Source organism: Pseudorasbora parva, chromosome 4, assembly GCF_024679245.1.
Source record: "Pseudorasbora parva isolate DD20220531a chromosome 4, ASM2467924v1, whole genome shotgun sequence".
NCBI lineage: Eukaryota > Metazoa > Chordata > Actinopteri > Cypriniformes > Gobionidae > Pseudorasbora > Pseudorasbora parva.
Window position 1 is genome coordinate 55,603,144 of NC_090175.1, and position 27,032 is coordinate 55,630,175.

The 27,032-nt window shown below is 37.1% G+C and overlaps 1 protein-coding gene across 2 annotated transcripts in view; it reads right to left on the reverse strand.

Moving 5' to 3' along the window:
• ptgfrnb (prostaglandin F2 receptor inhibitor b) overlaps positions 1 to 27,032 on the reverse strand; it is a 67,948-nt gene that overhangs the window by 38,816 nt on the left and 2,100 nt on the right. For both annotated transcript variants that reach the window (XM_067442258.1, XM_067442259.1), the window contains exons 2-4: positions 20,827 to 21,192; positions 17,097 to 17,504; positions 13,080 to 13,445 (exon numbers count right to left, since the gene is read on the reverse strand). In XM_067442258.1, coding sequence (XP_067298359.1) covers positions 13,080 to 13,445; positions 17,097 to 17,504; positions 20,827 to 21,192 — 1,140 coding nt within the window. The remainder of the gene's footprint in view (positions 1 to 13,079; positions 13,446 to 17,096; positions 17,505 to 20,826; positions 21,193 to 27,032) is intronic.

A 27,032-nucleotide genomic window follows, 5' to 3' on the forward strand; every position in this document is an offset into this window, starting at 1 on the left:
CAGACATTCAATCTGCATTATCAGACTTTATCTCACACTCTCTCTCGCTCTTGCTTTTGTCTCCGTCTTCCTCTCTCTGTTTGCTTCTCTCGCACTTTCTTCTGGTTTGCTGCACACCTGTCCAGAGGATGAGCTGCGGGGAAGTTAGTGTGCTAGTTAAACACAGAGAGACTAAAGCAGACGTGAGTTTAGATTACAGTCACATGATCCGGGGCTTTTGACATCGGTGGAAAACAACATGAAGATGCTGAAGGACACCGGATAATAATCTGTCATTTATTGGGAATAGAATAGGATCAAAATATAAATAGGAATAGAACAATTGGCTAATAAAAAAATATATATATACAAGATTAAAAAACATCAACTAAATATACATTTAGAAATCAGAATAAAAAAATTATCATATTTAAATGAAAAGTTAAAATAATAATAATTGTATAAGCCAAAATAAAATAGAACTCATTATAGAAACACTAATACAGCTTTAATAATTTATAAATGTTATTTTATTATATTTTAAAAAAATAATTATTCACATGCAATTACTAAAATATGTAATATATTATTTATATAATATATATATATATATATAAATATAAAATCGAAATATATATAAAATAATAATAATAATAATTTTATTAATCAGAAATTGTTTAATTAATTAGTTTAATTTAAAAAGATAATAGTTCAAAATGAATAATTAAAGTATAAACTAAAAAAATCTGAATCAAATACAGAATCATTTAATAAATCTAAATATTCAAATGTATTAATCTGAATAAATTTGTGAATTATTTAATTGTACTAAAACAGAATATAATAATTAAAATATAAATTGAATAATCAAAATATAACTTTAGAAATCAGAATAAAATACAGAATTAGAATACATTGTGACTAACTACAGAAACACTTAATCAATTATAATATAAAAATCAAAATAGAATAAAGAAACTCCTTAAATGGAATGAAATCAGAAGATTAATAAAACACAATCAAAATAATATAATATAAAAGAATTGAAAGACAAAGTTAAAATAATTGAAAACCAAGCGACTCATAATACGTACACATAAGGGTACAAACAGGCCACACACACACGCGCACACACATGAATGCTTTTATTTGGATCTGATAGACATTGCACAAGATAACAAGATCCACATACTCTGGAAAGAGTCAATGGGAAGGTGACAGGTCTACAGTTCACAGCTCACACACTTCTACAAGGCCTTCCATTTATAATGCTTTATAAATCTGCATGTTACCTATGGTGCACACACATACACGCACACGCGCACGCGCACACGCGCACACACGCACACACGCACACACACACACAGCCCCTAAACCTACCCATCACAGGAAACATTCTGCATTTTTACTTTTTCAACAAAACTCCTCCTGTGTGATTTATAGGCTTTTTGAAAAGTGGGGCCATGGGTAATGTCCTCATATTTCACCCTCTCCTGTAATACCTGTGTCATACCCATGTCATTATACACATTTGTGTCCTGATATGTCACAAAAACAAGTGTACACACACACACTTGAGACTATAGAGAATTAACTTAGTTCTAGCTGGGCTCACCGGGTCCTAAAACCATTAACGCTAATGAGTTTGAGCAGCACAATCATCCATCAGAGCACCGCAACATGAAAAAATGTCTGTTGTGGAAACGGCTGAAGTTCTCTGTCAAGATTTCACCAATCACCCCGAGCCCTCGGTAAGATGTCGGAGCATATGGCATGAGTTCAGGCAGTACAGTACGCCAGCGAGAGGTTAGTGCACTCGACTGCTTTCATCGAGCCTCGTCCTCAAACACGCCGTTCAACACTGGATGACAATGCAATGCCACACACTATCTTATGGAAAGGTCTTCCTCTTCATTTTAGATCTTCCCCCTCTGCTACTTTTAAAGCAACCTTAAAAACTCATTTATATTCATTATGTTTTAACTGATGGTGTAAATGCTTTCCCATGTGTCCTCAATGTTTATATCTAATGTGTAATTCTGTTTTGATTTTGTTTAATGCTCTTTTTGGTTACAACCTGGTTGTTTTAAATGTGCTATATAAATCAATAAACTAAACTAAACCATGAAGTGTGCTATACCTCTACTGCACTCTGACACCACTTCACTATCAAGACACCACAAGAGCACGCTTTGATCTCACAATGCAAAAATAGGCCACACATAATCATGATACACACACACACACGCATACTTTTCTCCAAGGAGACAAAATAAAGACATCGGGAACACAAGGAAGAGCCCAATATAATATATATTTTGTAAGCAAAATACAAATATACAGGATTGACAACTGAGTCATTTGGCACACATCTCAAAGACATTGCTGGCAGGAGTGATACAAACGTCCACAGCCGTGTAATGGATGTTTCACACCAGACAGGGCTGTACAATGTGACATATATTTACCGCAGTGGCACGCGTGCGATACAGTTTATCATGTGAGACAGAGCTTGTGCATGTGTGAGTTTATCAAGGGCTGCACAATAGACTGAAATTAAACCAAAACCGCGATTTGCTTCAGTGAGATTATGAGATTGCATTGGTTTTAATTTTTTTAATGAGGAAAGAATATATTTGAAGTGTAATTTGTTTAGTTTGTCAATGTAATTTCATGGACGGGGCGGGGTTTGTGAGCTATACTGTATCCCGCCACCAGGGGGTGATAGAGACGCGTCAGCTTCACTTTTCATGGCTCATGTGGCACACTTGTCACAGGCCATGTCCACACTAATACGTTTTAGTTTGAAAACGCATCTTTATCTCTCCGTTATGGCCTTCCGTCCAAATTGGAATTTTTTTTGAAAACGCTCTCCAAAGCGGATCTGAAAACGCCGCATTTGTGTCGTAGTGTAGACTGTAAAGACAGAGGGATTTGAAAATTATGACACGTTTAGTCATGTCAGGCATATCGCACCAATAGATATGCTATTGTGCCAGTTATGTGCTATTGACGTTCACAGAGTTGCTCAAATATGTTACTTTGAACACTTCATATCACGGTCCTGCAAGGATGACAGAAAATGTGCATTTGCTGTCCTACGGCAGAACACGAGTGGAGTTGTGTTTTAGACCGGGGGTTTTCAAACTTTTTGTGTGTGTGGACCACTATTTGTAATCAAAACATTTTGCGGACCACCTCATAATAACACATAATAAAATATGTCTACACACAGTCCTGCCAGAATCAATCCGCACCTCTAAATAGGCTTACTAGCACTAAAACTATAACCAGTCATCACATCAGTACAACAGGCTTGTTAAAGGAAAGTTCACTGCACACAACGGCTGCCACATATTTCCTTTATTTATTTACTCAAGCGCCCTAATGCTAAATAGCTTTCGCAGTGTTTTCTCTTCACGCTCCTTTTCTTTGCTTTTTTATGATGAATCTGGCTCATAGATGCATCCGACTCACTGTCAATCTCTTCATTTTTTGTAACTTCTGCCTCTGTCTCTTTTCTCTTCAGAGAACCCGTTGCTATCCATAGCTTTATATAGCTTTCCTATAGCTCAAATAGTAGAGCATGGCGCTAGCAACGCCAAGGTCATGGATTCGATTCCCAGAGAAAGCAAGAACTGACAATAATCTCAAAATGTGTACCTTGAATGCAATGTAAGTCGCTTTGGATAAAAGTGTCTGCCAAATGCATAAATGTAAATGTATCCACCGATCCATAACGGCACTGAACTTGAACGTCACAGCCGAGCACAGCTAGGTTATTTTAGTAATCGCATATTTTAATAAATGTTAGGCTTACATATTCTTTTTACTTTTTATTTTTTTATGGGAATTTCCTGGTAAAATGAAGGTAAAAAAATATTATTTTTATTTTATTTTGCCTTTCCACAGACCACCTGCAGTACCCTCATGGACAACTAGTGGTCCGCGGACCACAGTTAGGGAAGGACTGTTTTAGACCACACATAATGTTTGACCGAGTGCAACCTGACGCATCAGTGACTGAGATATTTTACTAAATAAAATGATCTAGCCAGAAGAATTGTGTGATAACTTTATGATGTCTGTATCCTCTCAGTGAGCTTTTACACATGCGCAGTGAGTTGAATGTGGTGTTTACTGACGTTTTAGTGTAGATGAGAAACTTTTGGAAAACGTTAGTGTGGACGGAGAACGTTTTTAAATCTACCCGGATTAATAGTTGACGTAGCCACAAACACTTGGGCCCCATTTACACTGCACGGTTCAAGAGACCCAATTTCCAATTAAAAAACTTCCCCAGTAAATGCGAGTTGTACGTCATTGAAAAAGCCTCATGCACGAGAGCAATGTTTTGCTGACCTTTAAAGATAGTGCAGAAAGCAAAACATTAAATAATCATTTCGTCTGCGTCCATTGCATATTGCATCGCTTCACTTGCGTTTTTTGCGTTTTTTCTTTAGGAAATATGAAGGGAAAAAACACTTATATACTAAAGGAAAAGCACTTTCCCCCCATTTTCTGGAAATGTATACACCATCAAATTGTAAACCCTACACTAAATATTTTTTCAGTGTGTATGCGATGCTGCCCACCCTTTAACCAAATCAACCAAAGCATCCAAAGCGAAGGAAGTGAGAACACAAAGGAGAGAACAATAATCCTTTTCAGCGTCCCACACAAAAACATGTTCTCATGTTCAAACACTAGCAGTTCTACAGGTCAGGCATGAGACCGCGTGAGGGACGAGCTGTTCTACATATTATGCCATTTTCCATGATCATCTGTCTTTAGTGTGTAATGAGCATAAAAACATCCCTCCAGCAGGAGTTCTTCAGTGCGCCAAAAATTCATGTCTCCAACTGAACATTTTCTAGTGACTGATCCCATCTAAATTTTAAATTGAATTTCTGTGAATTAAATTGCATCAATTCACAGACATTCAATTCGGCCAATTGAAAAATTTAGATGTGATCAGTCACTAGAAAACTTTAAATTGGAGACATGATTTTTTTTTTTTACAGTGTGCTAGTATTTTTTTAAATCCCTTAAACACCTCCATTTTAGTCTTGAGTTTTCTTCCAGGAACCAACACCTCAATATTCCTCATTTCAATAATTCATATGTAGAATAAAGGGGCGTGGCCTGGTTGAGTTAGTTAGTAGTGTGTTGAAACTGGTGGTTATGGTAAGGGGCGGGTCATTTCCCAAACACGACCAATCACAACACTGCTCCAGCCAGCCAATCAGGGCACAATGTGCTTTTCAGAAGGAGGGGCTTTATAGAGACAGGAACCTAACAGAGCGTTACTGACAGACTGGGAAGAGAGGAGCTGCAATGGAATATGGGAAAATGTGTTTTGAACATTTAAACATGAAAACCTTTCTTGAGGCAAAATAAAGACTAAAGGGCAAGGAGTAGTGCTCACATACTGGAAAACGAATAATAATATTTCATTCAAGGAGGTAAAGGAGCTTGTGTAAGTACAGTATGTGTGTATGAACGTTTACCACACGATTATGTGTAATGTTACGTGTGGGCCAGGGCTCGCACGTCCCAGGGCTGTGTGTTTTCTAGACAGGCTACCAAAACATAAGCCCGTCAGCAGGCTAGTTAATCTCAAATAGTGGGATAATATTTCGTTCTTGATCTGCTCTGTTCACTCTCTCTTGACTTGACATTTGAAGGATTCACGCTTATATCCACCAAGCGTGTGGGCCATGTAATACAGATAATATTCCAATCATTCGCAGGTGGATGAGAAATAAATCATTGTGTTTGTTTGATAAAGACGTTTACGAGCCCTGAGGTTGAGAAAATCATTCCGGTTGCCGCTTTTATAATAATCCATCATGTGAACTGAACTGGAGCTTAAGCTCATTAAATATGCAAATCTTATCCAATCCTAGCCATGGGCGTTTACTTCCAAGTCTCCAGTGACACGCCCATCAAAACCCAGCGTTCAGGAGAGAGCCTCAAAACCACTGTAGAAAATAGCCTATTACTTATTAGTTATGATGTTTTTGAAAGTAAAAACCACACAAACGTCATTAGCTGACCTCAGACAACAGTATAAAAAAATAAAAAAGCCAGTTCATGACACCTTTAACTATAAATTCTTAATTCACTTTAGTTAGTACCTCGGCAAAAAACAAAATTTTTATTTAATATTTAAAATTTATTTTTATATTATTTCAATTAACAAAAAAATATTTTAATTACTTTTAGGTACAAATAACAACACTGACAAGCTGAAAAGCTTTACTCACACTAAAAAAATATATATATATATATATATATATATATATATATATATATATATATATATATATATATATATATATATATATATATATATATATATATATATATATATTTATTTATTTATTTTTTATTTATTTTTTTATTTTTATTTTTATTTTTTGACGAAGAAGAAAACTACTAATACAATTTTAATTCATGGATGTTAAAAAAAAGTACGTGTGTAAATGGATGTGGATTTACCACACCGATTTTACAAATAAACCGTCTAATCATCAAAAACTAATGCTCTTCAAATATTTTTTTTAAAGCAGTCAGTAAAACTCAAGAGTCCTGTGATCTGGAGGCAATGTCTTTATATTAAACTATTAAACTTCTGCAAACCTGCTGTTGTGCTCCAGATGTGTACCAACAAACATGCTTATCATCACATCTGGCCATGACGACACCGAGCAAGGCCACCTCAGGAGCTCACAGACAATACGTGATGTCTTTTTATGGCTCAGAAGGTTGTGTGTGTGTGTGTGTGTGTGTGTGTGTGTGTGTGTGTGTGTGTGTGTGTGTGTGTGTGTGTGTGTGTGTGTGTGTGTGTGTGATGCTGGTGGGTATTTCCTACATTAAAACCCTTTGAAACCCACTAACGCCACACCAAAAGCTTGCTTTTTTTTCTCTAGGAAATATGAAGGGGGAAAAAACTTGGCCAATATAAGGAAAACGCTTGGACGGTAAGGAAATACACAGCATTTTGGGATCATTAAGGTAATGTTTTTGAAATAAGTCTCTTCTGATCGCCAAGGCTGTGAATTTATTTGATCAGAAATACAGTAAAATAGTGAAATATTCCTCCAGTGTAGATCATCTGTTTTCTTTTAGTTTATGTTTACATACATTTGTTATGTGCTTTTGTCATTTTTACTTTTTTCATAAGTAGACTTTATTTCATTTATTTATTTTCCAGTTGTTTTAGTAATTATAGTAGTACTTTATTTCAGTTAGTGCCAAGGCAAAAAAAAAAATCTTCAACTTTATTTCAATGAGCAAAATCATTTTAAATAGTCTTATTTATCAATAACAACATTGGCATCAAGAACATTTGACTTTACTCATAATAAAGAATATCGATTTTCTTTTTATAGTATTAAACGTCATCATTGAAACATACCATCTCAAATGAAAACTTTCATTTAGCATTTTCCTAGGAAATCGGATAAAGGAGGATTGCCTTTTGGCTGTGACTACAGTAAAGAAGTAAACAGCATTAATGCATTCCCACAGTGTGTGATCATGAATAAATAATGAACGCATAGAAATCTGCTGCGGTTTATGAAACTTCATGTGTGCAATCATCAGTTTTGTAGTAATATTTTGCCTTTGTACTATTATAGATTTCACAAATATTTTGATTTAGCTTTTATTTATCTTCAGTTTCAATTTAATTTTGTCATCATGTAGTTAAATGTGGCCAGTTTTAGTTCAATTTTAGTTTGTATTAATTTCCAGTTAGTAACTTTGATGCTTCATCTTAAATGTATTTCACTTAATTTCCAAAACAACATCTCTAATTTTTGTTTAGTTCAGATTTTTCATATAATATTTTAGTTCAATAACAAAAAATGTTTTATTTATAGTTGCAACAACGTCGAACGCATCAGAAATTAGAGTCTCGTCCACCTGATTTTACAAATAAGCATCTAAAACATATAAAGAAACATATTGATCTCAAACCTGCTTTTGGTGGGAAGAGTTTCAGTGAATAATAATAACTTAAATCTCAGTTTTCCCCTCACACAACATAAAAGTCAAACACGGCACATGAAGATGCATTACGGCAAGTTTAAACAACTTTTATTATATTTCTATCAATTTTTCTGTCAAATGCTGCGTGTTTGGAAATCAATGAGATGAGTAAACAACACCAGAGCTTTCCTTTTAAGGTGAACTTTTCCTTCTCTTTCTCCTAACAGAATAAACAGGTTGAAGCTCTTCCCTGTTAAATCACACTGACTACGAGATCCCAAACAATTAACACTGACTTCTAGCATGAGCAACTGCAGTTTAGCCTGTAAACCAAGACAGCGGTTCTCCATCAGAACGACCACCCACAGTCCTTTGATACATTACTGAGAGACGACGCACATCTTCACAACCGTTTCCTGCAGAGTCAAACAACACACACACACACACACACACACACACACACACACACACACACACACACACACACACACACACACACACACACACACACACACACACACACACACACACACGACTGAAGCTTACTTATTAACACGACATCACTAAACTACCACAAACAAACTGCCACACGTTTCTACTTTCACTTCTAGACAACCGACATTGACAGACAGCTTAAGAACTAACCAGTCCAGAATAGCATCCTAATTAGGGCTGGCCGATATTCTGAATATTCACACACATTTGTGATCATTTGGCAACATTCAAATTTAGAGTATTTTTGTAAAAATGTTTGCTTTATCTCACTAAATGTGACCCTGGAGCACAAAACAAATCTCACATTTGTGGCAAAAGTCAACAATACATCTGTATGGGTCAAAATTTTAACAAATTACTTTATGCCAAAAATCATTAGGATATTAAGATCATGATCCATGAAGATGTTTTGTCAATTTCCTACCATCTAAATTGTATTATTAGTAGTAATATGCATTGCTAAGGACTTCATTTGGAAAACTTTAAAGGAGCTTTTCTCAATATTTAGATTTGTTTTTTGCACCTTCAGAATCCAGATTGTCTTTATTTTATAATATTTAGCCTATTTAATTGACTTTCATATTATGTGCAAACCTCAATTTTAAGAAATTGCCCCTTATGACTTATTTTGTGTTCCAGGGTCACACATATTTCATAATGACTTCTCAGATACATAAACAATGTATCTAAAGATCAACAGCAATTCATTTCCATGAATCCTTTCAAATCGTTTTAAAACAGTCACTTCTCATATATTAAAATTAGTCGAATACACACAGTCAAGTATTTATGTTTTATCATATACACTACTGTTCATATGTTTGGGGTTGGTAAGCTTTTTTATTATGCTCACCAAATAAAATAGTAAAATATCCCTCCAGTGTCTTAAAATACCTTGAATGTAACTCGACACCCTTGCCTCATTTAGTATATGTTCAACCATGAATATGCAAATGAGCCCCGCCTCCACTCACTCACAGCAGCTCAGATTACCTGATCCACTCAGTCCACTTTACTGTAGTAAACGCTGCACAATGGCAAATGGAAATACGGGTTTAATTCAGCCATATATGTTTGAACCAGAAACTAATTCAAAAGGAGGAAGAGTGAATTACACAGGGTCATCTAAAAATTCGATGTATTAGAATGATTATGCATTTTTATGTGTCGCTCTTTACAACGTCAAGACACATAACGGTAATTCATATGATTAGCCTTTTGCTTGACTACATTATAAAAGAGATTCTGTGTTGCTAATGTTACACAAACCATGTTCACGTTCTCCATCTCATCTGCCTTCTAACAATCAGCATCCTTACGCTTTGAACAACTTAAGAGCATCAGTGGAGAAATACATATAGTTCATCAAATAGTATATGCATATGGTACATCATAATATACATCATACACACAACAATTCACCTGATATATTACTAAATGTCCCCAAATTTGATATCAACAGAAACACTGTGATGACCTGCTTCTCTTGAGACTCCACTGCTTCAGAGAATAGTTAACGATTAGCTAAAGCCCCGCTCTCCGTGACATGATTGGTTACAAGGACGTTTGTGACGTAAGAAACACCGGAGATTTCAAATCACATTTTTGAGTCTTCGGTTCACCAGAAATGTAAGGAGAAAATACTCAGCAATGGTGTTGACATGAATCTGCACATACAAAAACTTCACACAGACATACAAACAACATTAAAAGCTGGATTTTTTTCAACTTTAATAGACAACCCAAGGCCATCGACTGAAACACTGAGCTGACATATAAAGAGATCATTTCCAGTGCGGAAATATAAACAACGTATGCTTTTAATGTCATTTAAATACCAAATAATCAAGATCAAAAAAATATTATATGGATGGGAGTAGCAGCTCTGGGTGAACGCATTCATACGCAATGGTAAAGAGCTTCTGATGGCATTTTTTTTAAATGTCACTTTTCCACAAAAAGAGGAGCATGTTTTTGATTGCTAAAGGCTGATTTAAACTTCTGCGTTTGACCTACAGCGTATCCTCTATGCAAGTTACGCGTTGATTTTCATTTAAAGCTACACTGTGTGATATTTTCCCCCATCTAGCGGTGTAAAGGTATATGACCATCCAGTGAATAATAGTTTCTGTTCCTCTCAATTCTAATTTCGTTTTAACTCCTACGGTGGCCGATTTAGTCCAAGATTAACATGGCAGTCCCCCTCTTCACATTCAACACGGTGCCATCGAGTGAGTGTTAAAACGCAAAAGGCAAAGCTTGAATTTACGGGTATGTCCCTCTTTGGCTAATGTACTTTCAAGATGGAGGGGCAACATGGCAACCGGCATTCGAACCCCTCACCCGTATGTATTTTCAATGGTATATTATAAACTTACGAGAATACTTTATTACTTGAAAGAAGTAAATATACATTAATGAGCACATATATTTTTGAAAGAACTAAGGGTTTTGAGCTAAGAATAAACTAAAAAAGTTACACAGTGTAGCTTTAAACTTCTGCGTTGTTGTCCGCGTCAATATACAATTACACATGCAGACCACTAGTGGGCAGTGTCCACAGGCATGCTGATGGAAACCCCGTCTCAAGGCAAACGCAGAAGGAGAAGTGGCTTGTTTACTCATTAGCCCTATTCGGACGGTGATTGTTTCTCATGTGGACGTCTGTAAAAATGCATTTACATGCCACCTCAGTGATAAAATGTATTCGGGTGATGATTTATTCCCGGTGGAGGAGCGAGTTTTGTGATCCTCCACTCATGGGAACACTGCTCACATGGTCAGTCGAATGATTGTGATAAAAATGTCATATGCTTGGAATAATAAGAATAAAAATAATCACATTTAATTTAATAATAGGACATTATAAATTATGTAAATAATTTTAAAAATAAGCCAATACTGCAAATTGAACCTATATGACATAATTACTGCCACAATAACGGCTCATTTCAAATGTTTATGTGTTTTTCTTCTCTTTCTCTTTCGAGCGGTGATGAAAGATTAATCTTGTAAAAACTTTCCATTTTTCATTTCCACTTTTCATTTAGTAATAAAAGTGTAGGCTTTAGATCTTTACAATGCATTTGAATTACAGCGAAGCGCAATGATACGGTGCTCCGCAGGGGTCAAAAAGGATATGAACAGTTCATTTTGAAGCAATCTTTTCTTGAAAACTCAGATGTGGATTCGGACAGCTATTAAATCACTACACGACCTTGGTGTTTGTCTAAAAACAGTAGATAATTCAGCCGGGGATTTTTACACTGGTGGTGGGAGAAAAACACTGACATTCTGGATTCGGATGGCAATAAAATCACAGTCTAGCCCCAGTAAATAATGAAAATACCTTATGACCCCACGAGAAACATTTACCATCCGAATAGGGCTATTGCATGTGTTTGAGAGCACCCGAGTGGCGGCAGATAGCAGATTTTCTTGCACCTTAAGTTGTTGTATGTAATACAAATTAAGCATAGTTGATTAGTAGAGTAACAGGCGATCTGGCACTGAATGCGTTTGATAAATCATGCAGAATGGCCGCTGTTTTCAGGAGGCTCGTTCACTGACTATCGCTTCAATCCATTGCTGTTGCAGAGAAATATTCATTCCGTTGAAATCACAAAACGAAAACCACCCATTGTGATGTGTCCCTGTTCTTGATATACAATGATTAACATCTTTGGTTTTAATTAGAAAATAAATAAACTATACACAGCCGATCTATGTATATTTATTCACTAACATAAAGGATATCTGCACAACAAAATATTGTGTTACATAGCAGATACAGGATGAAACTATCATTACACACACACTCCTATTGCAGATTTCTTTATTTATAGACCTGAGGGAGGGGATCTGGCAGACCAATCACGGCGCTCGCAGTCCGCGTAGAATTGACGTCTTGTTAGGAGAGGTGCGCATCAGGGTATGTCGTAGGGTCACGCACCACACACAGCCTCCAACGTAACTATGGCGTACACTCGACGCAGAAGTATAAATTGGGCTTAAAGGGCTGGTTGCATGCGATTTGACTTTTTTAACTTGAGTTAGTGTGTAATGTTGCTGCTTGAGCATAAACAGTATCTGCAAAGTTACAGCGCTGAAAGTTCAATGCAAACGGAGATATTGTCTTTTAAAGTTACGGCAGTTTATTGCCTAAGATAACGGCCGGTTTGGACTACAACGAGCTTCTTCCTGGGTTGGTGACATCATAAACCCTCGCTAGTCTCCGCAGATGTGACTTCTGCCCGTAATGGGAAGGGGCGTGGCTTCCGGACAACCAGTGCTCGGCACTGCAGCCAATAAAAATACAGGAAACTACATTTGACCATCTAACAAATCTAAGACCATTGTGTTTTTCGGAGGGATGGGCTTCAGAGAAGCAGGAAGCAGACGAGCCTTTCAAAGGACAGTGGAGACAGCGGTGTGAAATAAAGGGAGAATAGAAGTAAAATATGGCATTTAAAAAAAAAAGTATTAAGACATGTTATACTGCGCCTCATAAACACAACCAAGCCTAGAAAAAAAAAACACGGAACCACCCCTTTAAGAGTCATGAATGAAGCTTCAGAAACGCTGTCAATGAAGTGAGGTGTACTTACTTTGCTTGATAACGTGAACTCGCACAGGGTCAGAAATCTTCTCTGCGGCCTTGTACCATCGGCCACTCTCGTGCTGAACCCACGCGCCCACTTTACACGAATAGAGCCCGGCGTCAGACATCTCCACGCCGTGAACTTTGATTTGGAAATCCCACTTCCCCAAGCGCCTCAGATCCACAACATCAGAAGTGTTGGTCAGCACGCCGGCGCGGCTCAGATGGGCCAGAGTTCGGCTGCCGTTCATCAGCCACGTCACCTCAAGATCAACGGAGGCCGCGGCGTCGGCAGAGACCAAACAGGTGAGGAGCAGCGACTCTCCGGCGGATAATGTGCTGTCTTTCTGAACCAGAACCGTCAGGGAGTTCGCTGAGGATTTCGAGACAGAGAGAGAGAGAGAGAGAGAGAGAGAGAGAGAGAGAGAGAGAGAGAGAGAGAAAGAGAGAGAGAGAGAGAGAGAGAGATAGAGCAATAGAGAGAGAGAGAGACAGAGAGAGAGAGAGAGAGAGAGAGAGAGAGAGAGAGAGAGAGAGAGAGAGAGAGAGAGAGAGAGAGAGAGAGATTAGAGTTTAGATCTAAATGATACAAAACAACATGACCTTAAAGGGATAGTTCACCCAAAAATGAGAATGTGATGTTTATCTGTTTACCTCCAGGGCATCCAAGAAGTAGGTGTGTTTTTTTTCTACAGTAGAACACAAATGAAGTTTGTAACTCAACTGTTGCTCGTATAATGCATGTCATGTAAAAAACACATCGACATACGAATCCCTATTAAACCCTGTGGCTCGTGGCGACACGTTGATGTCTTAAAGGGAGAGTTCACCCAAAAATAAACATTCTGTAATCGTTTACTCACCCTCAAATTGTTCCAAACCTGTATGAGTTTCTTTCGTCTGCTGAACACACACACAAAAAAAGATATTTGGAAGAATGTTTGTAACAAAGCAGAGAGAGCAACCATTGACTACAATAGTAGGGAAAAAATAGGTAGTCAATGGTTGTTCTCTCTGGTTGTGCGAGAAACCCGACAGTCTTTATGTAATTTTTTACCTCATATCAAATGAATCTCACTCTAGTATTCCCAACGCCATTACTTCCGCCAAATAAGGTCAAAATCCCAGCAAGATCATAGATATATTTAATAGATTCCTCATTCAGCTGATCCGCGCAGGCACTAATGAGCAATCTGTGATAAAAAAAACCCCACATACATACTGTTGTTTCCCCCAGAAACTGATCGTTTTGTGCCTTTAGACATCAATGTGTCGTCACGGGCCACAGGGTTTAATATGGATTCGTATGTCTGTGTGTTTTTTACTCTCATAGAAATACACCCCATTGACATGCATTATACGAGCAACGGTTGACTTCAAAATCTTCATTTGTGTTCTCCTGAAGAAACAAACACACCTACATCTTGGATGCCCTGGAGGTAAGCAGATAAACATCACACTTTCATTTTTGGATGAGCTATCCCTTTAACCAGCCATAAACCTCAAGTTGGTCCAAAATAGTGTTGTTTTTTTGGGTTACACTTTATTTTAAAGTGACTTTTTCGTTAGATTTACGGATTTTAATTAATAGTAAAATTCCATCTAATGACACTGAATAATCTTTACATATTTTAATTGAACCGTTGATAATCCTTAATCAATTATTAAATTAAAATAGGTAAGGATTATTCAATTCAATTTGATGGAATTTTACTATTAATTGAAATGTGTACATTTAAAACATCTAAAATGTCTACACTTTAAAAAATGCTGGGTTAAAAACAACCCAGGTTGGGTTGAAAATGGACAATCCCAGTAAATGGGTTGTTTTAAGCAAATATTTAACCTAACCGATGGGTTAGAACAACCCATTTGCTGGGGTTGTCCATTTTCAACCCAACCTGGGTTGTTTAAAACCAGCATTTTTAGAGTGTATTATTATTACTATTAGTACTACTAGTTAAGGATAGGGTTACGGTTAGGTTTAGTTACTTACACTCTAAAAAAACAACCCAATGTTGGGTCAAATATGGACTAACCCAGCAATTGGGTTGTTTTAACCCAGCGATTGGGTTGTCTTAAGCCAATATTTAACCCAGTCGCTGGGTAAAAACAACCCAATTGCTGGGTTACTCCATATTTGACCCAACATTGGGTTAAAACAACCCAGCATTTTTTAGAGTGTACTTACTAATCATGTATAATGAACAGTTTACTAATGAACAAGCACGTACATGTAGTAACGTGTAACTACATGATCTTAAAATAAAGTGTTACTGTACTTTTGTTACCTAAAGCTATTACACAAATATTTTCCTTAATTTAAATAAAGGTGAAATAAAATAATGTCATATGAGTTTCAGGTTATTTTCTCCAAGCAAACTGTGTGATACTCAGTCCATCACACTCAGATTGCACAGGCGGCTTTAATATCTTTGGGTTACAATCTCAAACAAGACGAAGTCTGAGAGTTTGTGTAACGTCTGCTGGATGGTCCTGGAGAGCTCCCGCAGTCGTCCTGATTTTAATTAAAGACTCTGCGGTAACATTGACAGTATATATGGAAACCAGGCAGGAATTCCACCGGCAATGAGAACTCAAACTGTCTGGTTTGTGAGAAAGGTCTGAAGACATTAAACAAGATAAAACCGGACAAAAGAGCATATCTACTCTTCCCAAGCGAGGAGAGGCATTAATCAAACAACCATGATCCAAACTCTTTCATTCTCATTTTCCTCCAAATGCAACTTATTTATTCGTTTTATCTTTGATGATGAACAGTGTCCCAGGATGGCACAATAATACAAATAAACTGATAAAGTTAACAACATTAAGCAAAAACAACAGAATAAAGGAATTTAAAGAATGTCAGAAATTTCACCAGATTAACTTTACCTTAAAAACCACAAAACAATGGATATAATAGATGTTTGTTTTTTAATATTAGACAATCCATAATGTTTACAAAATTTTTATCATGTAATTTATCAATTTAATTTAATGAATCATTTTATTTACATTTAAAACAACTGATATAATTTATAATTTAATTGCATGCATAACTTTATTTATATAATTAAAAAACGTAATTAATAATACAATTTTACTGAATGCATATGTTATTAAAAAACAGACATAATGTATAATTTACATAATAAAAAACTAACTCATAATTTAGAATTTAATTTATTCATAATTGAACTGGATGCCTGATGTAAATTACACAACAAATAATATAATGTATAATTTAATGTAATGAATAGTTTAATTTACATAATAAAGCAAACTAATAATTTAGAATTTAATTTCATTGTGTGCAAAATTTAATTTACACAATTTAAAAAAACAAACTAATATAATATAGAATGTAATACATAACTGGATGCATAATCTAATTTACATAATTTTAACAACGAAAAAACCCCTGAATAATTGATATTTTAATGTAATGCATAATTAAATGTACATAATTTAAAAAAAAACAATAAATTATTTAGAATTACTTTTAGTTGAATGCATAATTTACGAATATAATTGATATTTTATTGTAATGCATTTTTAATACATAATTTTAAAAAATGTATAATTTATCATTTAATTTAATTGACGCATAATTTAATTTACATAATACAAATCACACTTTTTACAGAAAATATAAAATTATGCTAATTTAAAATATAAATTTATACTATAAAAAATATGAAAATATGAAAATCTAGATGGATTTTGTCTCAGATGTTTCACTTTAAATGTACATAATGTACATAAATGTGAGTTGCATCATTTCAACTGAATTATTTCCATTGGGTTTCATGGCATTATTCTCTAGTCTGTTTTCATCACGTTGCATAAATGAATAACCTGTGGGGGTGACAGTCATTGATATGAAAATCTAGATGGATTTTTGATGGATTAATATGAGAAATGTAAATAATTAAGAGTGGCATCATTTCAACTGAATTAATTGCATTGGGTTTCATGGCTCTTGTGCTCTGTTTTCATCAGGTTGGATGAATGAACTGACCTGTGGGGGTGACAGTCACTTCCCCCATCTCCACCGTCTTCTCCTGAATCTGCTTCCAGACTCCCTCCTCTCTCGTCCACAATCTGGCCGAGCAAACGTACATCCCTTGATCTTCCGGCATCGCTCCGGAGAGCACGAGACTGTGCGAGACTCCATTTCCCATTTGGAGACGCATCCCGCCATCTGTGTAGCGCCGCGTGGATTCATCGCCGACCGCCACAGCCAAATCTGGACCAAAGGTCAGCAGGTCCTCTAGCAGAGACGAGCCCTTCTTGACCGACCAGGTTAACGACAGGTAAATTCCTTCCATGAAGTTTCGGGTGACGTTACACAGGAGTCTAATGGATCCGCCCTCGGGAACCACAGGGTTTGGCACATCAGGCGCCACAATAAGACTGTTAGGAACAACTGAAACAGAAAGATAAAGGGTACATCAGTGTGTCTTTCCTCTTTTTAAAATGCAGCCGAAATGCAACCACTAATTATAACTGGTCTGCTTTAAAGGGTTAGTTCACCCAAAAATGAAATGTATGTCATTAACTCCTCTCCCTAATGTCGTTCCACACCCGTAAGACCTCCGTTCATCTTCACACACAGTTTAAGATACTTTATATTTAGTCCGAGAGCGTATGCAAGTGTATGCACACTATACTGTCCATGTCCAGAAAGGGAATAAAAACATCATCACAGTAGTCCATATGAGACATCAGTGGGTTAATTAGAGTCTCTTGAAGCATCGGAAATACATTTGGGTCCAAAAATAACAAAAACTACGACTTTATTCAGCATTGTCTTCTCTTCCGCGTTTGTTTTCAAACCTCAAATAAAGATTCAAACGGTTATGAATCAGCATATTGATTCATGATTCGGATCGCCAATGTCACGTGATTTCGAATCCGAATCATGAATCAATATGCTGATTCATAACCATTTGAATCTTTATTTGAGGATTGAAAACAAACACGGAAGAGAAGACAATGCTGAATAAAGTCGTAGTTTTTGTTATTTTTGCACCCAAATGTATTTCCGATGCTTCAAGAGACTCTAATTAACCCACTGATGTCTCATATGGACTACTGTGATGATGTTTTTATTCCCTTTCTGGACATGGACAGTATAGTGTGCATACACTTACATACGCTCTCAGACTAAATATAAAATATCTTAAACTGTGTGTGAAGATGAACGGAGGTCTTACGGGTGTGGAATGACATTAGGGTGAGGAGTTAATGACATCAATTTACATTTTTGGGTGAACTAACCCTTTAACACACCTTAATGAATTACAGTAATCATAGGGCAGGAAGTGACATCATCCAACCATTGAACTAAGCTTATACATAGAAATGAAACAAAACACAGAACCTTTCTGGAAAGATACAATGCTAGTCTGACACAATAAAAGCCGACTTTGTGTCTGCAGGGTCACCAGATGAACATCCTTCACCAGTGACAGAACCAGATCAACAAGTTTAACCATTCGTGTGGAAACACATAAACCATCTGCAGGAAGTTCACTCTCTCTTACGCTTTATCAGTGCTCTGGATTACAGTGTCTGCTTCAAGGAATAAATTAAACTAATTCATTTCTTGCTCTATCCCAATTAAATACTGATTTTGGGCCCAAAACCACCTGCTTAGAAAACAAGAGACTGGCATGCAAAATGATCAATGCAAAAAAAATAACAAATAACGTGGAACCTTTACTTCTGTTTGTGTTTCTAGTTTACTTGATTATTAAACTGAGTAAACTCAGCAGTCTCATTTTAACACTTCAAAACATTGTGTATCTTTTCTCTCCCAGTCTTTTATCGTAAGCACATAGATGGATGGACAGACAGATATACAAACAGATGAATAGATGGACGTCTGTCTATCCATCCATCATCCATCCATTCATCCATCTATCGGTCATCTATTTCGTCTCTCTATCATCTGTCCATCCATCTATCTATCTGTCCGTATATCCATATATCAATCCATCATCCGTCCATCTATCTATCGATCCATCCATCTATCCATCCATCAATCCATCATGCATTCATCTATCCATCCACTGATCCATCTATCCATCATGCATCAATCTGTCTATCCATCCATCTATTTAGCCTTCCATCTATCTGTCTTTCCATCTATCCGTTTATCATCCAACTATTATATCTGTCTTTCCATTCATCCATCCATCCATCCATCCATCCATCCATTCATCCATTATGCACCTATTTGTCCATCTATTTGTCTATCATCCATCCATTCTTTCCATCCATTCGTCCACCTATATGTCCATCTGATCTATCCATTCTTCCATCTATCATCTATCCTTCTATCCATTCATCTATCTATTCATCTGTCTATTTTTCCATCTATCCGTCTATCTATCTGTCCATCTATTCTCCATTATTCCATCCATCTATCATCCATCCATTCATATTTTCTTTCCATCCATCCGTCCACCTATATGTCCATCCATCTATCCATTCTTCCATCTATCTGTCTATCGCTGTAAAAAAAAATCAAGGTCTCCAATTGAAAAATTGTAAGTGACTGATCAATTGCATCAATTCACAGAATTTCAATTCGGCCAACTGAAAAATGTAGATGTGATCATTCACTAGAAAATTTTCAATTGGAGACATTTTTTTTTTACAGTGTATCTATTTAGCTGTCCATTCTTCCATCCATCCATCCATCCATCTATCTATCTGTCCATCTATTCCTCTATCAATCCATCCATCCATCCATGGTTGGATAGTCAGATGGACAGATAAACAGACGGATAGATTGTATGGATATGATAGACAGATAGATGGATGCATGAATGAACAGATGGATGGAAGGACAGACAGACATATAGGCAAGTTATTATAATCTATCTATCTGTCTAAGATGCTTTTCTGATCTTGGTTGGTAATTAATATGATTTTTGAGGGGCGAGTGGTAATTATGTTCTGTGCTAACCATCAGCACTCAGAACAACAGTAAACTGATGAGGTTATCAGGGAGAAGGATCCCACCGATCTGAGCTTGACTGATCATCAGCGTCTGCCAGAACTCTCCACCTGCTACAGTCAGTGTGTTACGCCTAAAGCAAGCGGACAGGAGGGAGCGCAGCACCTGACAGTGGGTAGTTAGTGTGAGTACTAGAGCTCATCAGCTTGTGTGCAAGCCAGGAATGCCGCTTATCTACAGTACAGTATGTCCCTCTGAGAAATTAAACATGAAGACAAACCCAACAGGCCTCAGGAATGCTGTAACAAAGAGTGGCTGCATGAAGACAACATCATTAGCCGGGCTTTCAGTGGATCAGCATACAATATTTTCAAAGTCAATTTTCGTTCGAGTTCATATTGTGATCTCTGACTGCAATCTGAGCACAGTTTGAGACACTACTGAGAAGCAGAACAAATTTCCATTTACTTTTAATCCCATTACTGTCAGGAGAAACAATTAAGATGTTTTACATGTCCTGTGGGTTCCTACAGAAATCTGCAGAGATTACACTAATTTTCAACATGTTCAGTCAGTGCTCATGAGCTAAAGATAATGATGATATCATTAACCCAGTGAATTTTGCATAATGAACGCTGCTGGCATTCAGAGCGGCTTGCAAAAGTGATTTTGAACACATCAAACAAAAGCCGTCAGAGATTAATGCGTTGCACTGCATGCACAAATTATCTTTTAATTTAAACCGTATGTATCCTTTTCTGCAGGTTTACAGCATACTCACCATTCAGCTGGACATCTGCATTATAGTTTCCTCTTATAACCGAGTCTGTGCTCGGAGTACTGCAGTGGTAGGTGGCGCTGTCACTAATTCGAGCCTCTTGAATCCTCAGCTCCACTGTGTTGTCCGCTAGTCGTGACACACTAATGTCGCCGCTCTTTATGCGGTCTAGAAGAGAGCGATCTGAGAACGTTTGGTCAAACGTTGAGATTACTTTGATGGACTCTGTCCCTCGCATTACTGTCCATTCAAAGTCCTGCTCCTTGGGGCCCTCGTAGTCCGATACATCACAGCGAATAGACAGCGGCTGGCCCTCGACCCGGAGCAAAGGGCCCCTAGACACCGTCACCGACCTGCAGTGGCATAAACCTGTAAAACACAAACACAGAGATTTATTGATTGCTATTTATATCATATTTACATTCAATTGTCAACATGAAATGGTCTTGGTAAGGCATTTAATGTGTGCATTAAGTTTAAGTGAAACGGGACAATCAGCCCCAGGTGGGACTTTTATTGTGATTTATTATAGTTTTATCCAGGCTGTAAAAAGTGTGGCTAAGAGACTTGACTGAATCCATTTCACTTGTTTTATTGGTATAAATTAATGTATTTATGTGATTTAACAATATTACATGTGTTTGGCTTGAATTAAGACAGTTCATTCAGACAGGCTTTTAGCAGATCAGCATACAACCTTGAAATATTTTGTAATAATATTTCACAATATTACTGCTTTTACTGTATTTTTGATCAAATAAATGCAGTCTTGGTGCAGCAAGAGAATACATTTTTTTAATTATTTTAAATTTTTGACCGTATAAATGTAAATGAACATAATCAAGTCTTAAAGTAAACCTTTTTATGATTATTATGATTAATTATGATTTTATCTGCAACGTAAAAAGTGGTAACCTGCGATTGTTTATTATAAGAGCCATTTCTTCCTGATTGAACCCATAAAAATGTGTTTTGCTAGTAAAATTAATGGATTTAGCATTCAGTTTTTATTTCAAAATAAAAATTGAAATATTTTGAAATGTTTGAGAAACAAATAAACTGAATTAAGTTTTTAAGGAAGGAAGGAAGGATGGATAGATGGATGGATGGATGGATGGACAAATAAATAGAAGGATGGATAGATAGATGGGTGGTTGGACAAATGGAAGGATGGATGGATAGACAAATGGATGGACAGATTAATAGAAAAATGGATGGATAGATAAATGGATACAGTTGGACAGATAGATGAATGGATAGATAACAGATGTATGGATGATGAATAGACAAATGGATGGATGGTTGGATAGATAGATGGACGGACGGACGGACAGACGGACGGACAAACGGATGGATGGATGGATGGATGGATGGATGGATGGGCAAACAGACAGATGAATGGATAGATAGACAAATGGATGGATAGATGGATGGATGGATAGACAGTTGGACAGATAGATGAATGGATGGATGGACAAATGGATGGACAGATGGATAGAAAAATTGACAGATAGATGATTGATGGATACAGTTGGACAGATGGATGGACAATAGATGTATGGATAGACAAATGGACGGATGGATGAATGGATTGATAATAGATGTATGGATAGACAATTGGACGGATGGATGAATAGCTTTGATAATAGATGTATGGATAGACAAATGGATGGATGGATGAATGGATGGATGGACAGACGATAGACAAATGGACGGATGGATGGATGGATAGATAGATAGATAGGCAAACAAACAGATGGATATAGATAGACAAATGGATGGATAAATGGACAGATAGATAGATGGATGGATGGATGGATGGATGGATGGATGGATAGATAGGCAAACAAACAGATGGATATAGATAGACAAATGGATGGATAAATGGACAGATAGATAGATGGATGGATGGATAGATAGGCAAACAAACAGATGGATATAGATAGACAAATGGACAGATGGACGAATGGATAGATAGATGGATGGATGGATGGATGGATGGATGGATGGATGGATGGATGGATGGATGGATGGATGGATGGATGGACAAATAGACAGACGGATGGACAGATAGACGACAGAAGGACAGTTAGACAGATGAATGAACAAATGGACAGACAGATTTTTTATTTTTTTATTTTAACATAAACTCTTGAAATTGTTTGAAATAATATTTCACAATATTAATACTTTCATCGTAATAAATAAATGCAGCCTTAGTGAGCATAATAAATATGTTTTAAAAACTTTTGACCAGAGAAATGTAAATGAACATAATGAAGTCTAACAGAGAGAATCAACCCAAGGTGGGACTTTGGTTATGATTTATTATGATTTTATCCACACTTTACAAACGGGTAACCTGCCACCTTCAAGAGCTATTTCTACCTGACTGACTCCATAAATTAATGTATTTAGGTCATTTAGCAATATTAAGTACTATTTGGACTTGAATAAAAACAGTTAATTTAGATCCTTTTTCTTTAGTGCATGTGTAACCGAGGAAGCGTCGCTAATTACCTAATCCAACTTTCCCACGACATCTGCATATTTATCCTGATTTCTGAGTTTCATAACGTGCTGACTATAGTTTTGCATAAGGCATTTTACAATGGGATTATGAGGATTAGCTTCAAAGCACATGATGGCACTTTCATAAAAGAACCCAAATGCAAATGAGTCTCCATGTTAATGATAACTCTGTCACTCTCACCCCACTAGACTTGCAAATGACACCAAGTGAAAAAAGACTATCCTAAAATATTCCTTTCTAGCAGGAAAGCTCCTGTAACACAGGCTGACATGCTGAAGGCACCTCCAGAGCCACTTCACAGCTCGGGAAGACACAGGAGAAGTGTGTGTTTGTAAAACATTGTTATCTTCAGCATATACGCGTTTATTCTCTTTTGTGCTGATTAAAAGTCCAGTGGGATTCCTGTCATTACAGGGAAATCGGGAGGGCTCCAGACTGGTGCCAAATGGTGGCAGAACTCTCTGTTATAAACCGCAGATATCAGATCAGACAGCACTGATGTGGAAACCAGGAGAAACCATTGGTGCATGAATGAAGTTCAGTGGTTTCAGTCCACAAATCACCAACATACACCATGATTTACTGTAGGAACACCTCATGGTATTGTGGAAGAAATAATCAAATGTGCATCTCAGGGATTGTCTTTTCAAGTGCTTCACGCTTTTTTTTCCAGCAATTCAAAGCTCTAAGTATTTTCCGATTTTAATGTTATAATTTCTGTTATGATTTGAGAGAAAACAAGTAGTTTTATTTAAAAAAAGATATGAAATCACCACTATAACAACAGGGCTCCAGACGAATATTTGAGAGCAGTGGCGCTGGAGGAAAATTTATAAAAGTTAATTTAATCATATTGTTTGCCATTGTTTTGTTAAAGGGGTACTTCAGCGCTGGGAAGATGAATCTGTATTTAAACTGGGTCATTAAGTAATAGAAATGTGAAATTATTTTTGAATTTGAAAATGTATTTTTGTCTCATGGGGATGAAAGACTACAATTCCCAGAATGCTTCGCTGCCCTGTGAGGCCATTCCCAACGCCACCGCTACTGGATTACTGTGACTGAGTTGGAGAAGACACTACAATTAAAAACTGAACGTGTGTGTTCAATATAATGAGTGAGTCACGGCGCGAGTATCACAGCACTGAGCACTAACTGCAGGAGTGAGATAAATGAGCTGATGAGCTCTCGTGATGAGAGCTGAGGTAATCACGACTACACTCGCGGCATACATTCACAACGCGAGTTCAGTCTGGCGTATTTCAGTTCATGCCTTTGCAAGCTTAACTTTCATAGAAATTAATTTGAGAAGTTAAAAGACTTAAATTGCTCACCATAGCTCCGTTTAAATGAGTGCCTGTAGCTGAGCTGAGCTGTGAGTGTGATCTCCATCCCCCATGAGCGAGTTCAAAACATGAGGAAACGGCTCCCTCTGCTGGCTGTAGTTTTTAGCCTTTGGCCAAACATTCCTCCTATGATGCAAATATCGTCAATTTGCGTCATAGGAGGAATTTTTCCAGAAATAAAATGCATAAATCTCTTGTCTCAGGGAGATATGAGGGGGGAAAGCACAATCATTTTCATAAACTCCAAGGTTTCTACTGATACAAAGCCGTTTGCTAATCGCTGAAGCAACCCTTTAATAAGTGCAGTTACTAATAATAGTTCATGTTTGTTTGTTGGAAATTTAACAGGAAGGCTAGCCTGACGTGGTCATACTCAATTCTAGCCAGAATATGAGTCTGATGCTCCATTGGGCTGTGATTATGGGGCGTGTTTCAACCCAACCAGGAAAGACCTCAATTGGATAGAGCTATAACCAATCAGAGCAACCAAGCGACGCATTGTCAAATGTCAACAGAGCTCAACTGCACTGTGTTGCCAAGTCCGCGTTTTGTTCCGCGAGTTGTTTTCTATATCCGCGGGTTGAAGCGACTATTATGTGATATATTGACCCATGAGTGAGAATTTTAGCAGCAACCTTGCCAAAATAACACACATTTTACCCCCCAAACGCCATTTTTCCCCCACAGAACCCCCTGAGAAGCTACTGTTTAGGGCTAGTAGTTGGCGGGTTTTGTTGTAAAAATTTGGCAACCCTGTCTGCACGCGCGCTGAAATCAGGCTGGAATACACTATCTTTGCCGGTGTTGTAAAAAAATAGAATAATTTAATGATACACAGAGCACTTACCCAACATGATCATCATTTCTGAGAGAAATTGTGAAGGTGATGCGGATACAAGCAAGCTCTCCGTTTAGGATTTGAACAAATATAACCCAAGCCCCTTTGATGACGTGATGATTACGTTACTGTTGATCATCTGTCCGTCATCGTCTAAAGCCTGCCCTGATGATCTCATTGGCCTGAAGAGTTTCTGTTCGGGGATAATTACTCCTCTATGGAGCGAGGCCAGACCGAACCGCCCGACCAAAACATTTTGTGGGCGGGGCTAAGTTCGGCTGGCATCCAGGCTACAGGAAGGCACTGAGCTTTTATTACAGTTTTTCTCAGTCGCTCTGGCACATATCTCAGATCACAATTGAAATTCTCAAAACTATATGTTCAATCTTCACGTCATTGTCACTTGTGCACATCATAAAAGCGGTTTCTCATTTCTCTGAATGCGTTGCAAATGCTTTTGTACATCCATGCAAATGATTATGTACAATTCTCTGCCGTTTCCTACATTATCAATTGCTTATGTCAAATTGATCAAAATGTATTATACTGAGTCTCTGTTGAATAGTGCACCCTCACAGGATTTAGGCAGTAGTTCATTGCCCAAGTCTTTTTTACATGAAAAATGGTTGAACAAGTATGCAGTGCCGTCTTTTCCAGTCTGTATCGCAATGACATGGTCTGTCAACAAATTACAGTACAAACAGTAAAAGTTGTAATATTGTCCAGTCCTTTCCAATCAAACTCCCACATACACTAAGGTGTAACCTACAATTTACAATAACTGTCATCAAAAGTTTAGCCATAGTTTACATCAGAACATCCCTCCAGAGTAAACTGTTATATTGGCCACATGACTAAGCTTTGACTGTTATCCGAATAGAACGACACGAGGACTTGTCATTCTGACAGCACTGACGTATTCATTGACACAGATATTTACTTCTGAGAGATGAACTAAGGATTTTGAGCAAGAGACTGGCTTTTGCAACCTCAGTATTGTTGCACATGGACAGGATGCAATAATAGCAGTGCAAATTATTGAATTATTTATTAAAATTATTAAATGGATGCTGCCTTAATGGGGCATTAAAATCCCTCCCTACACTGACCCCTAACCCTACCCAATAAATGCTTTAATTATTATTAAACATTTCGATAGGCAATTTATTTCCACATTTCCGCAGTCTTAATTTTCATTGAAAGTAAATGATTTTCCGATGTGATATGTGAAGGGAAAAGGGAGAAGAGCAAGCTCGGCCAAAGGCAGATTGATCACATTAAAAGTTTGTTCCACAAGTATGGATAGGCAATATCTAATTTTTAAGTCCATATCACCCATCCCTATCCACGAGCCTTTAGGCTTTACTACGATGTTGAAATATGTGTCTTTTTTAAATCTTGTTTGAACCAATCAGACATTGTTAGGCGGAGCTAGTGCAAATACCACTTGCCAACAAGGTACACTATTTGTACTTGATGAATAATAAATGTT